Source organism: Cyprinus carpio, chromosome A11 (assembly GCF_018340385.1).
Source record: "Cyprinus carpio isolate SPL01 chromosome A11, ASM1834038v1, whole genome shotgun sequence".
Classification (NCBI taxonomy): Eukaryota; Metazoa; Chordata; class Actinopteri; order Cypriniformes; family Cyprinidae; genus Cyprinus; species Cyprinus carpio.
Window position 1 is genome coordinate 9,010,189 of NC_056582.1, and position 13,756 is coordinate 9,023,944.

Consider the following 13,756-nt stretch of genomic DNA (forward strand, 5'->3'; position numbering starts at 1 on the left):
CCAGTGAGTGGCAGTTGTGTGGGCGAAAATGCCTTGTTGATGTCAGAGGTCAGAGGAGAATGGGCAGACTGGTTAGAGATGATAGAAAGGCAACAGTAACTCAAATAACCACTCGTTACAACCAAGGTAAGACACATAAAAACACAGAATGCACAACACGTCGAACCCTGAAGCAGATGGGCTACAGCAGCAGAAGACCACACCGGGTGCTGGTCTTGTGCCCAATTCTGACCCCCTGCTAGATTATTACCCCCCTAGTATTGGTAGGTTTAGGAGTAGGTTTGGGGGTGGGGTTAGGATTAGGCAATCAGGTAGCGATTTGAACGAGGGGGGTAATAATTTGGCAGGGGGTCAAAATTGGGCACAACACCGGTCCTGTCAGCTAAGAACAGGAAACGGAGGCTACAATTCTCACAGGCTCACCAAAATTAGACAATAGAAGATTGAAAAATGTTGCGTGGTCTGATGAGTCTTGATTTCTGCTGCGACATTCAGATGGTAGGGTCAAAATTTGCCGTAAAGAACATGAAAGCATGGATCCATCCTGCCTTGTCTCAACGGTTCAGGCTGCTGGTGGTGGTGTAATGGTGTGGGGGATATTTTTTTGGCACACTTTGGGCCCCATTGTTTAAACACCACAGCCTAACTGAGTATTGTTGCTGACCATTAGGGCTGGACTGGGACAAGAAATCGGCCCTGGCATTTTTTGGTACAGGTTGGCCCACCACCACTTCGAGATATATACCAGTCAAAAGTTTTTGAACAGTAAGATTTTTAATGTTTTAAAAATAATTATCTTCTTCTCATCAAGCCTTCATTAATTTGATCCAAAATACAGCAAAATCAGTAATATTATGAAATATTATTACTATTTAAAATAACTGTTTTTTATTTTAATTAATTTTAAAATATAATTTATTCCTGTGATCAAAGCTTAATTTTCAGCTTCATTACTCCAGTCCAGTCACATGATCCTTCAGAAATTTATTACTGATTTGCTGCTCAAAAAACAAAAACATTAATTATAATTATTAGGTTGAAAACAGCTGAGTAGATTTTTTTCAGGTTTCTTTGATCGATAGAAAGTTCAGAAGAACAGCATTTATCTGAAAAATAGTTTTTTTGTAACATTATAAATGTCTTTATCGTAACTTTTGATCAATCTTAAGCATCCTTGCTAAATAAAAGTAATAATTTTTAACATTTCCCCCCAAAAATATAAAAAAGTTATACTGACTCCAATCTTTGGATCTTTCTTACTGTTCAAACTTTTTTGACTGGTATTGTATGTTTGTAGCCTATATTTCAGACATAGGCTATATCATATCTTGTTTTGGATAAGAATAAAACGTAAGGGTCCGATAATATCGTGCCTTTTTTTTATTTAAATCTAGCTTTATTCGCAATGGCCCAAAAACTTCGCGGAGGACGAATTTATGTTTTATTAAAAAAATGTTAAAATGTAAAAAATAGGTGCCTGCCTCCGTTGCGAGTCCCATCAAGCACTTTACCGATTAAACTTTTCTCCTCTCCTCTTGGCCCGCATCACTCACCGCAGAGCAAGCCTGGTCTTGATAAAGCTGCTGTGAAAACGTGGGAAAAGCCGAAGAGGAAGAAGTTGGGGTGATGCGATCTTTATAGGCGGAGCAAAATACTTAATCGCTCCGTCTGTAGCGCATTGTGACTGGATGTTTACACTGTCAATACAGGAGACAAATGGGCCACTGTCGGCGCCTTAGGTGCGTCGGCCCATCGGGAAAGTGCCAGGTATGCCCTATTACCAATCCAGCCCTGCTGACCATGTCCATCCCTTTATGACTACAGTGTACCCATCTTCTGATGGCTACTTCCAGCTGGATAATGCACATGTCACAAAGCTCAAATCATCTCAGACTGGTTTCTTGAACATGACAATGAGTTCACTTTACTCAAATGGCCTCCACAGTCACCAGATCTCAATTCAATAGAGCAGCTTTGGGATGTGGTGGGAGATTCGCATCATGGATGTTCAGCCGACAAATCTGCAGCAACTGCGTGATGCTATCATGTCAATATGGACCAAAATCTCTGAGGAATGTTTCCAACACCTTGTTGAATCTATGCCACAAAGAATTAAGGCAGTTCTGAAGGCAAAAGGGTGTCCAACCCAGTACTAGCAAGGTGTAGCCTACCTAATAAAGTGGCCAGTGAGTGTATATATATATAGGCTATATGTATGTATGTATATATATATATATATATGTATGTATGTGTATATATATATATATATATATATATGTATATATATATATATATATATATATATATATATATATATATATAAAAGAGTGAACTGAACAATAAACTGTCTGCAATCCTCACTCACAGTGTTCTTATTATTCCCTCTGTTTTGCACATTTCTGATTTTTTTGCACATTCCCCACATTTCTACATCCGGATGCCATTTGCACTGTTATGGTCATTGGCCATATATAAACTTATGCTACTTACATACCTCACCGTATAATGCACCTTCTTTTTATACTCACTGTACAATGCATCTTCTGTTTATACTTTCTTTGCACCGTGTTGTATGTACAGTCATTTGCATTGATGGTCTCTGCCCTCCTACCTCATAACTTGCACTATATGTCATAAAGCTTAATGTATATACACACATTCTTTATTTTATACGCCGTTATGTTATGTGCACTTCTGGTTAGATTTCATTGATCTGTACTTGTACTCTGCACAGTGACAATAAAGTTGAATCTAATCTATGTACTGCATATAGGCTATATAAAATGTGAAATTCGCACCTGGATGACACACACACACACACACACACACACACACATATTGTTGCAAATATATTTAATGACAAAGTTTTTACTACTTTTCATACAGTTAAATCTCAGTTTGTACTCCGGCGTCCAAAGTCTACCCATCCTTGATAATCTGAAACGCAGTCCTCCCGTTGGATGATTTCTGCCGAAAACACGAAGAACAGCAAGTAAGATTGAGGCTTCGTTTGTTCGAATGTTTCTACCTCCAGAGACACGCACCTGACAGTGCCTGCAACAGCTGCCGGGACACGAGCTCGCGCTGATCCTCCGGTATATGCACGGAACGACTCACACGGGACTCCAGTCTCTCGGGTGTCTCAGGCGGTCTCTCCGGGAACCGTCCCGTTGTCTTTGTGTGCGCAGCTGTGTCTTTGGACAGAGGAGAGGCCACACATGCCATCGCCAGCATCGCTATAGTGGTCAACACTATACACTTGGCCATCGTTTCTGTGAAAAAACAAAACAAAAACAAGTGTTTAAAATAAATGTTAGTATCAAATGAAATTAACATGAAACATGCCCACATTCCTGCTGGAAATCTAACTCAAGATGTTAGCATAAAATTAATTTTTAAATGGTTTCTTGCCTGTTCAGAAAGCTTAATAATTGGTCAAATAGCCGTGTTGTCCAAAAACAAGCTTTAAACCAACTAAAGACCAGTTTAGATTAGCTTATTCATGCTAATGACCAGCTAGAAACCACCTACAATATATATATATATATATATATATATATATATATATAAAACCCCAAAAAATTTAAGATGGTTTCTTCGGCATGGGAATATTAAACATTAAGAAAAAGCTGATTTACCTGAATTTTCCTGAGCCACAAACTTTTTCAACTGTGTACGAATAAAACCTTAATCCAAAACAACATCTCAGTCCCTTTATATTTAATTTTTCAGGGTTAAAAAAAGGTGTGAATCAATGGAGTCAGATCATTAATGTTCAGGAGGAGGAGGATGTTTAAATGATACGTCAGACAGGACAGTAAAATGAACATGGGAAATTCAATAGTCTGTTCTGAGAATTTAACATAGCAAACATTACAGAAACAAATGATCAGGAAAGTCATAGAACACAGCATTCAAATGATTTTGACCTCTAAAAAAGAATTAGCCTTGGATTTTTTATTCACGTCAGCATCCGAGTTCTCATCTAATCAATTGTCCTAATGTAATATTATATGATGTACTATCAATAACTGTCCTTTTTAAAAACTGTCTTATTGATTCAAATGAACGGATGGAGAAAGGCTGTGACAGAGGTTTTGATTTTTATTGCCGAGGAGGAGTCTGTTGCTTCCTTTCAGGAACATTAGTTTTATGTACCTAAAGATTTTACTCAAGAACACAATTCTGTGCTATCATGTGAGTGAGGGGAACAAACAATTGCCAGTCCACAGTTGAATGCATAGCCATAAGGTATATGACATCAGATGCTGCTCAGTTCGATGTGTTGCATTTTCCACCTTTCCATATCTTTAGCATTGGCTAATGATGACATAATGGCAGTCACATTTTGTCCAATAATTTGTGGTAAACATATTAAACATCCAGTTCACATACAGTCATGGCCAAAAATATTGGCCCCCTTGGTAAATATGATCAAAAAAGGCTGTGAAAATTCATCTGCATTGTTATTCCTTTTGGTCTTTTATTTAAAAAATTCACAAAAATGTATCCTTTCGTTGGATAATAAGAATTTAAAATGGGGGGAAATATCATTATGAAATAAATGTTTTTCTCTAATAAACACTGGCCACAATTAACAGCACCCTTTTATTCATTACTTTTTGAAACCTCCATTTGCCAGTTTAACAGGTCTAAATTTTCTCCTATAATGCCTGATGAGGTTAGAGAACACCTGACAAGAGCCATTCCCATTTAAAGTTCCAGTCATGTCTGATAACTGAATATGCTTTAGTTTGTTTTTGGATGAGCTAGGATAATTTTTCTTGTAACCCTCCCAAACAACATGTGTTGATGTAGGTTCTGTTTGACAATTTTTTTTAAAGGTTTTCTGAACCAGAGACTCAACTATTTTCTGCAATTCTCCAGCTGTGGTCCTTGGAGAGTCTTTAGCCACTCAAACTCTCCTTCTCACCACACATTAGGACGATATAGACACACGTCCTCTTCCATGAATTTATGTAACATTTTCTGTTGGTTGGAAATTCTTAATAATTGCCCTGATGGTGGAAATGGGAATTTTCACTCCTCTAACTCTTTTCTTAAAGCCACTTCACTAATTTGTGAAATGAAGCTCAATTATCTTAGCTGCACATCATAAATATAATTCTTTGGTTTTTCTCATTGTGATGGATGATTAAGGGAATTTGGGCTTCATTTTCCCTCCTATTTATATTTCTGTGAAACAGGAAACCAGAGCTGGATGATTTCATGTTTATAATCATGCTGGAGTGCTCAAAATTGTGACTATGAATGGCAATATACTTCAGAGATATTTTACTCATAAAAATTTATAGGGGTGTCAATTATTGTGACCGAGTATTTGAGAAAAAACATTCATTTCATAATGATATTTCCCCTCCGTTTTAAATTCTTATTATCCAATGAAAGGATACATTTTTGTGAATTTTTTTAATAAAAGAGCAAAAGGATTAACAATGCAGATGAATTGTCACAGCCTTTTTTGATCATATTTACCAAGGGGGCCAATATTTTTGACCACGACTGTACAATGACTGAAACAAACCATTTCTATGTTGAGCATGTTTGTAATTTCGAAATTAAATTTCTTTTTTTTTTAATGCATAAAGTAAAAACGTTGGAATGAAACAACTGTTCCGTTATCATAATTAAATAAAAAGCATCATTACAAGAATGAAATGACTGAAAAGAACAACCTTTACGGAATAGTTCACTCTTCATTTACTCACGCTTTTGTTGGTCCAAAACTGAATGACAAATGAAAATGTTCTGAGGAATATCAATAACCAGTTTTGGTTACCACAAAACAACATCAAATAAACAAAAACAACACAAAAGAAAGAATGTCATACAGGTTTCCACCAGCATGAAGGTGAGTAAATGATGACAGAATATTCTATATATATATTATATATTACCATCACAATTAAAAAAAAAAAAGCTTGTGTGTGCAATTTAAAACATATTCCAAAAAAACTAAAAAACTATTAATATCAAAAAAAAAATCATATTCAACAAGAAACATTAAATACAAGTAAAAACAATAAAAAACAAAAATTGAAATTACACTGTAGAGAAATGATTTTCATTAATTACAAGAAAGATGCATGTAAGTGACAGATTTTGGAAATCTACCAAAGTGGAATACATGCTTTTACAAGCAAAAACCTACTGACTGAAAGATTTTCTTCAGAATGGGTTTGGCCCGACGAATTTGCATGCAAGTTCTGACAGTAGAAGTCAAAAAAGTTTTGAAAACATGATCGTTTACCAATGAATTTCCATTCACTCACATTCACTCAACAGGTATATCCCCTAACTGTCAACAGCAGCAGCTAATCTGATTTATCAGGGGTTACATCTGTACATTTCAAGAGATGGTGATCTGGCATTATGCTAATGGAGAAAAAATATACTTAAGTTTAGTTTTTACTTCATTCTGACACATCAATCAGACATTTAAGTGTTTTTTTCCCAAGCTTGAGAAAGAACAATGTTTGTCATATTACCTAAATGACAAAGCAAACCCGAGGAATGTTATGGTGAATGCACAAAGTAAACAAACATCTGAAAATGGGTTTAAGATGTAGACTTTAATACTGTCACATAAATATATATTAATGTTACATTTAAGTAAAGAAAAAGTTGCAGTTTTTCATAAATGCCACTGTAAATACTTTCAACTGGTACATGTCCAATGTCCAATAATCAATCAGTGTATAAATTAGTAAAATAGTTCTCTCTAAGCCACTAATCATTTTACAGGTTTTTGAAGGTCAAGGGTGTGATAGCAGGTTTTTGAAGTTAGTGGTTTTAATTTGCATCTGGGCACAGCCAGGTCTTGCTCAAATTCCTATTCACTGGAACTGGAAATCTGACACCGTGTGGGATGCCGTAGGGCTATATAAGACTTTAGTGTTTAGTGTTTTAGTTTAGGTGTTTAGTTTCATCATTGAATGACATACTAACTTCCATAGATCTTCTCACTCAGCCATGTCGGTCCGTTGCAGTAGTAAGACGTTCACCACTCGGAGTGTGATCGGGTCATCTGGCCTGGGTTCCTCTAGTGGATTGGTCATGAACGGATTGGGGAGTTCAGGGTCCTCTTTGTCTTTCAGTGGACAACATTATGGCAGCGCTGGGGGCTTTGGCGCATGCATCTCCAGATCTTTGTCCTCCTCATCCTTGACGACAGCTAGTTATGAGGTCGCATTGCATGGCAATGAGAAGGAGACGATGCAGAACCTCAATGACCGCCTGGCATCTTACCTGGAGCGGGTAACACCTTGTATTGGTTAACTTGAAATGTTACAAAAATGACATGAAAAAAAAAAATATTTTATCTTCTTCTAATGAATACTGATGAATGGTTTTTAAAACATGTATTTATATTTTTTTAAATTCTATACTTAAATATTTTTTTACAATTAGTGTATAGGGTCATTAACAAAGTCATTTCTTATTAACTCTTTAAAAATAAAATAATTTTAATTAATAAATGTCATCTTGTAAAAGCCTGAAATCCCTAAAAAATATTTTTTAATACATTTTTATAACATTCTATATAAGAGAGTGTGTTCTTCTCTGGTATGGACCAATGCATTTATTAAATGTATAAATTATAATTTTTTTCTAAATTTATATTCGTATTCATTTAATTGCATTCGATTTTTTTTAAGAAAAAAAAAATGAAATAGTAAATTTAGTGAAGTTGTTGATTTTACTATTAAGTAACAATGAAATGCATTTGGGTTGCTGTATGTGTATAAAGTTATGGTCATATTTTCATACAATCATTTATAATAGTTTTACTCTAAATATTTAGGCTTATTAATAATTGTATTTTTATAATTCTAAATCACATCTATATTTCTGTATTTCCTAAAATCAAAAGATACAAGATTGAACATTAGAAAAATTCAGCTACATTCATCTTTGAGCTTTTATGTGTCATGCTTCCGTCTAGTCTTGTCTTTAATGATTTTCTGAAGACCTGCGCATGTGTGTTGTGTTTTAGGTGCGCTCTTTAGAGCAGGCCAACGAGAAACTTGATCTGCAAATTAAGGAGTTTTATGACAACAAGACACCGCTGCAGAGCAAAGACATGAGTGCTTATTTCAAAACCATTTTGGAGCTCCGCACACAGGTAGAGCTGCTGTCAATCATCATTAGGATCACACCCCTGAAATGACTGAAATGGCATGAGGTGAAAGCTGTCTCATCTAATCCCATTATGCCATACTTTGTGTTTCAAATAACACAAATACCAGGGCAATAATCCCCACCACAAAATTTATCATCATTTACTACATCATATTATAACAAAAACCTTATATATGGGTTTGTTTCGCAGTAATTTTTTATTCGTCATGCTAATTCGAAATCTATATAAACATCCCTTGATTAACCACACATTCTAATTTGTCCAAAGATTAACAGCCGTTATATGGAGAACGCTAAGCTCCATCTGAAGCTGGACAACACCAGACTCACAGCTGAAGATTTTAAACTGAAGTATGTGATGCTTAAATCAACACTTTCCCTTTTTCAGATTGCAGTTTTCTTTTTAATTTTGAGTAGAATCATACAGTATATTCCATTTTCAGTGTTGGTTGCTTCATCTTCAGGATTATAACTTATGAAATACTCCTTTTTCTCTTTGGCTGTGGCAGGTATGATACTGAAATGAACCTGCGTATGGTTGTGGAAGCGGATTTGGCTCGACTGCGGAGGGTTCTGGGAGAGATCAAACTGACCATTGGAGATCAAGAGATCCAGCTTACTGCACTGAAAGAGGAGCTGCTGTACCTCAAGAAGAGCCATGAAGAGGTCACCTTCCCATTTGACTGTAATCTCTCAAATTTATTAACCAATTATTTCACAAGAACAGTTTTTGGAAGAATTATTGCTCTTTTCTCTCCTCTTCTTTCCCACAGGATCTGCATTTGTTGCGAGAGCAGCAAAGCGGCTCTGTTAACGTGGAGATAGACTGTGTATCTCAGTCAGACCTTGACAAGGAGCTGCAGGAGATGAGAGCTCAATATGAGATGCTTATTGAGAAAAACCGCGGAGAGGCTGAAAGATGGTTCCAGAGCAAGGTGAGCCAGTAGGACAAGTTCACGTTTTCACCTTCAAGAAAACAATATGTTAGACCTAGCAGAGGCGGGTGAACATATATCTGAAAGTCAGAGTATTTTAAGATATAAAAAGAGTTGAATGTAATTCATTGTCTCATTGTTTTTTAAATAAATCACCTATTAATGACTGAGATGCCAGCTGTCTGATGGGATGATTTAGAACAATGGGAGTCTAAAAGGAATGTGATTGTGATATTCAAGTAATCGTTAAAGGAAAACGCCACCGTTTTTCCATATTCTACTTTGTCTTCCCTCAATGTGCACTTAATCGCTGTAGTACGCGGCGCCACTATGCTAGCGTTTAGCTTAGCACCATTCATTCCTTAGGATCCAAAGAGGGATGAATTTGGAAGCCACCAAACACTTCCATGTTTTCCCTATTTAAATGAGCAGTTACACGAGTAAGTATGGTGACACAAAATAAAAAGTGGCGAATTCCGAAGCAGATAAATATGATGACTATAATGTATGGCGGAAGAGCACTTCACAGCACTTCGACCTCGGCGCAGTAATATCATCACTCCTGAGAGTGGGAGTTTTTAGGAGTGATGATATTACTGCTGCAAAAGGGAGTCAGTCCCATAGACTCCCCATGTTAAAATGCTTATAGCTTATAACTTTATAGCAGAAAAAAACATGTTTACAGCCTAGTTCAAAAATGATTTTGGTCTATATAACAAATTTTGCCCTTCATGACAGCTGTGAGGGGGTGAATTTTTTTTATAACTCATCCGTTTAAATTATATTAAGCCTTAAAGTTCTGCATAATTAAAGGTGTGGCCACTTGAGTGGCAGGTGGATTGCCGTTGCTGACACTGCCGTTGAGCTATGTGGGCGTGGCTTCAGCAACCAGCTCCCGCCTTTTTGCCCATTTTTGATTATCCGTGAGAGTTGCGCAGTGACGCGCACATTTTGTGCTTCAAATACACTCTTTAGAAATCTCCGGGTAACGTCACTGACACTACGACCATATTTTTTATACAGTCTATGGTTTTGGTTTATGGTTATGGTTTTGGAACCACAACTATTTCTGAGGAACTACATTGTTTGGTGGAAGAATACTGTTTTTATTTATATCGTTATACTTTATTTGCTCTGTTTTATTCTGTGAAACCCTACTACATATATGGAATAACTGTTTTATAAACGCAATAAGCCGTGTGAAGCCATGGTTTACTGTGAATTTATAACAGCTAAGGGACGTTGTTAGGCACGATGCGAAGCCATGGCTTCTTGGGGCTTATTGCTTTCTGAATTCATCACATTTATACATTTTTGTATGATCTGCTTACATCTCACTGAGGGTTAGATTTAGTGGTGGACCTTCATGGTTAGTAAAAATCATGCAATTTCATACTACTGAAATCGTACTAATTCATATTTGCCACCAATATGCTAAAATGTAAAATAATTAAATTTTCTCATGAGATTGGGTCATCAGTTCATTCTGTAGTAATACAACATATTATGAACTCAAATGTAGACACACAGCAGGCAATATTCAGAATAGACATGTTACAGATTCTATTTTTTATTATCATGTATTCCTCATTACTTTATCTGTGTCATTATTTTTAGGCGGAGGTGTTGCAAACTCAGGTGACCACCAGCTATACTGAAATCAAGACATCTCAGACTGAGCTCACTGATCTGGAGAGAACTTTCCAGAGCCTGGAGATAGAACTGCAGGGGGTTCTCACAATGGTAAACTCATTCTCTTGTTTGTTCTTTAATGAAGCCATACCTTTCACTCACAGGAAATATATGAAGATCTTTGCTTATTTTATTTTATTATTTCATTATTATTCTAGGCAGAAATGTGTGCCTACATTTAAGGTGCAGCCACATTTTTAGTTGTTTGGTAAATGATATCAACAACTTCAGGAATATAAGTTGGTCATGAGAATTCACCTTGTTGTCCATCAGAAAGCTGCTTGGTTTAAAAGATATTTCTGCATTTCAGTAAGAATCTCTGTATTTGAGTTTGACGTACAGTAAGAGTGAAAAAGTTCCCCATACAGATTTCACTCATGTTCAAGTTGGACACACGAAAGCAAGTTTATATTTCACTATTCTGACTTTATTTCTCGCAATTGCAAGTTTATATCTCACAATTCTGAGAAAAGAAGTCAGAATTTCGAGATATAAAGACACAATGGCAAGAATCATAAAGCCAGAATCATGAGATAAAAAGTTGCAATTACATTTTTTATTTTCTATTTTTTTATACAGTGGAGTAAATGGGCTTCCATAGATAGCTGTATGCATGCATTTGTTGCTGCCATAAAGCAAAAAGTAACTGACAACATTGTGTCTAAAATATAAGGTACTAGTAATTTCTTATTAATTGAATGCTATAAAAACAGTGACACTCATAATCATGCTTTTGGTTTGAATATCAACATGCAGAGGTCTCATTTATAAAACTCTCTGTAGAGTTAATCCTAAAAGTGTATGTAGGCACAAAAGCCAGATTTTGCGTAGGCTCAAAAGTTTTCAGATTTATAAAACCATGCGTATGCCAGAACCTGCACAAAAATCCCTTTATAAATCCCAGTCAGGGGAAGATTGTGCATACGTGCATCTCCACCTCGTCACCTCCCCGAAATAACCGTATATGGAGCTTACAACACCTAGTTTTACTATGCAGAACCTCATCTGCATATAATTTCTATGCATATTCCCATCCACGTGACACCATGTTTAACACCGTCAAAGGTACAAGACATTAATGAAATATGAGATACAGACTAAATGCCATTTGTGCCATACACACAAATGGCACACTCTGAGCGTCATTGACAAATTATTTTAAAAAGGAAACATGCAAATCTTACTGTTTTCTTCAAGTTGTATCCTTCAAATACATTGGAATTTTCATAATGATCTGGAGATGCCTTCACACGACATCAATACTTTTGTGCAGCTTGCAGGTGTGCAAATTTTCCCGTCAAGTTTGTTTTTCATAAATCCCACCTTTTGCATAGGAAGTGGCATACACCTCTTTCAGGGCAGGTTTTGTGCGTACGCAACGGTTATAAATGAGGCCCCAGGGGCGTCACTAGTAGGTGGAAAATGGTGACAGAGTGCATAGGGCCCAGAGGTCTGTGGGGACCATGATCTAGATAACTACTGGACTTAACATGGGTTATATTATGATATTTCCACTTAGGTATTTAATTTACGTACTATGTGTATACTCACTCTGCACAGAAACAAAACCTGGAGCAGAGTTTGGATGATGTAGGCCTGCGCTATTCAGACCAGCTGAGTCAGCTGCAGTTGCGCATTGACCACCTGCAGGAGGAGCTAGAGAAACTCAATGCCAACATCAAACAACAGGCTTCAGAGTACCAGCTACTGCTGGACATCAAGATGAGGCTGGAGATGGAGATTGCTGAGTACAGGAGGCTGCTGGATGGAGAAGCTCACACGTACGTAGAACAGATTTGTTTTGCCGTTTTCAGTAAATTAAATGTCAGTTAAGTTGGTGAGCTCATGCACTGAATCAGCTATGAGACCCAGAGCATATCATTGTGTCCTGTAGGACCTCCATAATCACATGTGAATCTTCCATGACTAAAACTTGCGTGGCAGAAGTGGAAATGGTGACAGAAGAGCCAGAAACGGTGACCAAAACAGATGAGATAGTGGAAGAGCAAGGTGAGTGAAATGAAATTAAATGAAATGCTCTCCATTGGTCCATTCATTTCAGCCAATACAGTGTAGACATGAATGAAACCAGACTGTAATACATATGTGTCTGTTGAACCCTTATAGAGCATAACCATCACCACCAGCGCAGAGTGACATTCATTGTGGAGGAGCTTGTGGATGGTAAAGTCGTATCTTCTTCTGTTAAAGAGCAAGTCCAAGAAATTAGCTGAGAAGATAATGTAACAGCAAACACAATCTTGCATGTAATCTACAGTATACAGACAAATGTTATGGCTAGGGTGGCCATATGTCCTCTTTTACCCTGGCTGGGATTTCTAAATGGCCTGTGTTTTCCTATTGTTTTCATACTTGAATCGTGGCAGGCGAGAATGGCGGGATCTACAGAGAATGGTCAAAGCAATGCAAATACACATATAATGTATGAGACAAACCTGGACATTTTGGGCAACTTAGAAATCCCAGCCAGGACATGTATGGGAAAAAGAGGACTTATTGTCATCATAGTTAATGGAAAGATTAAATGTAAACAAATCAGTATCAATCATTAACAGTTCTGTGGGATTTTTGGGATTGTTGGAATTTTTTTTTTCTTGCACTAAGAATAAAATGTGTTTATGATCAAGTATAAATATAGCGTTCCTATTTTGTCATCCAGTCACCTATCAGAGTTTGAACGAATTACTGTGGTGTTAATTTTGGTGTGATATCAGCCACTAGGTGTCGCAGTACGTCAATTAAAAGTTCGGCTATAGTCTTACACACAGGTAAGGGTGTGTGCTGATAGTCACAATAAGACATTCTTGTTATTAAGTAAATATCCCTATCATATATCAAATGCTTAATCCACAAAGATGGAAATCACAGTATCATAATTAAGTGAACATAAAGTTGATTTAAAATAAAAGTATGTTATTTTGAGTGGATGTTGCCATTTTTGTGCC

General features: G+C 36.7%; 1 protein-coding gene across 1 annotated transcript; it reads left to right on the plus strand.

Moving 5' to 3' along the window:
• Window positions 1–6,943: 6,943 nt before the first annotated feature.
• LOC109074277 (keratin, type I cytoskeletal 19-like) lies at window positions 6,944–13,441 on the plus strand. The gene is made up of 9 exons (XM_019090338.2): window positions 6,944–7,278; window positions 8,018–8,146; window positions 8,432–8,514; window positions 8,673–8,829; window positions 8,937–9,098; window positions 10,716–10,841; window positions 12,351–12,571; window positions 12,685–12,800; window positions 12,918–13,441. The coding sequence occupies exons 1-9, from the start codon at window positions 6,994–6,996 to the stop codon at window positions 13,022–13,024; spliced, it is 1,386 nt and encodes a 461-aa protein (XP_018945883.1). The 5' UTR covers window positions 6,944–6,993; the 3' UTR covers window positions 13,025–13,441.
• The last annotated feature ends 315 nt before the right edge of the window (window positions 13,442–13,756 follow it).

Coding starts and splice junctions, on each gene's coding strand:
- LOC109074277 (XM_019090338.2), top strand. CDS start 6,994: ATGTCGGTCCGTTGCAGTAGTAAGACGTTCACCACTCGGAGTGTGATC. Junction 8,147..8,431: donor TTTTGGAGCTCCGCACACAG/GTAGAGCTGCTG, acceptor ATTTGTCCAAAG/ATTAACAGCCGTTATATGGA. Junction 12,572..12,684: donor CTGGATGGAGAAGCTCACAC/GTACGTAGAACA, acceptor TGTGTCCTGTAG/GACCTCCATAATCACATGTG.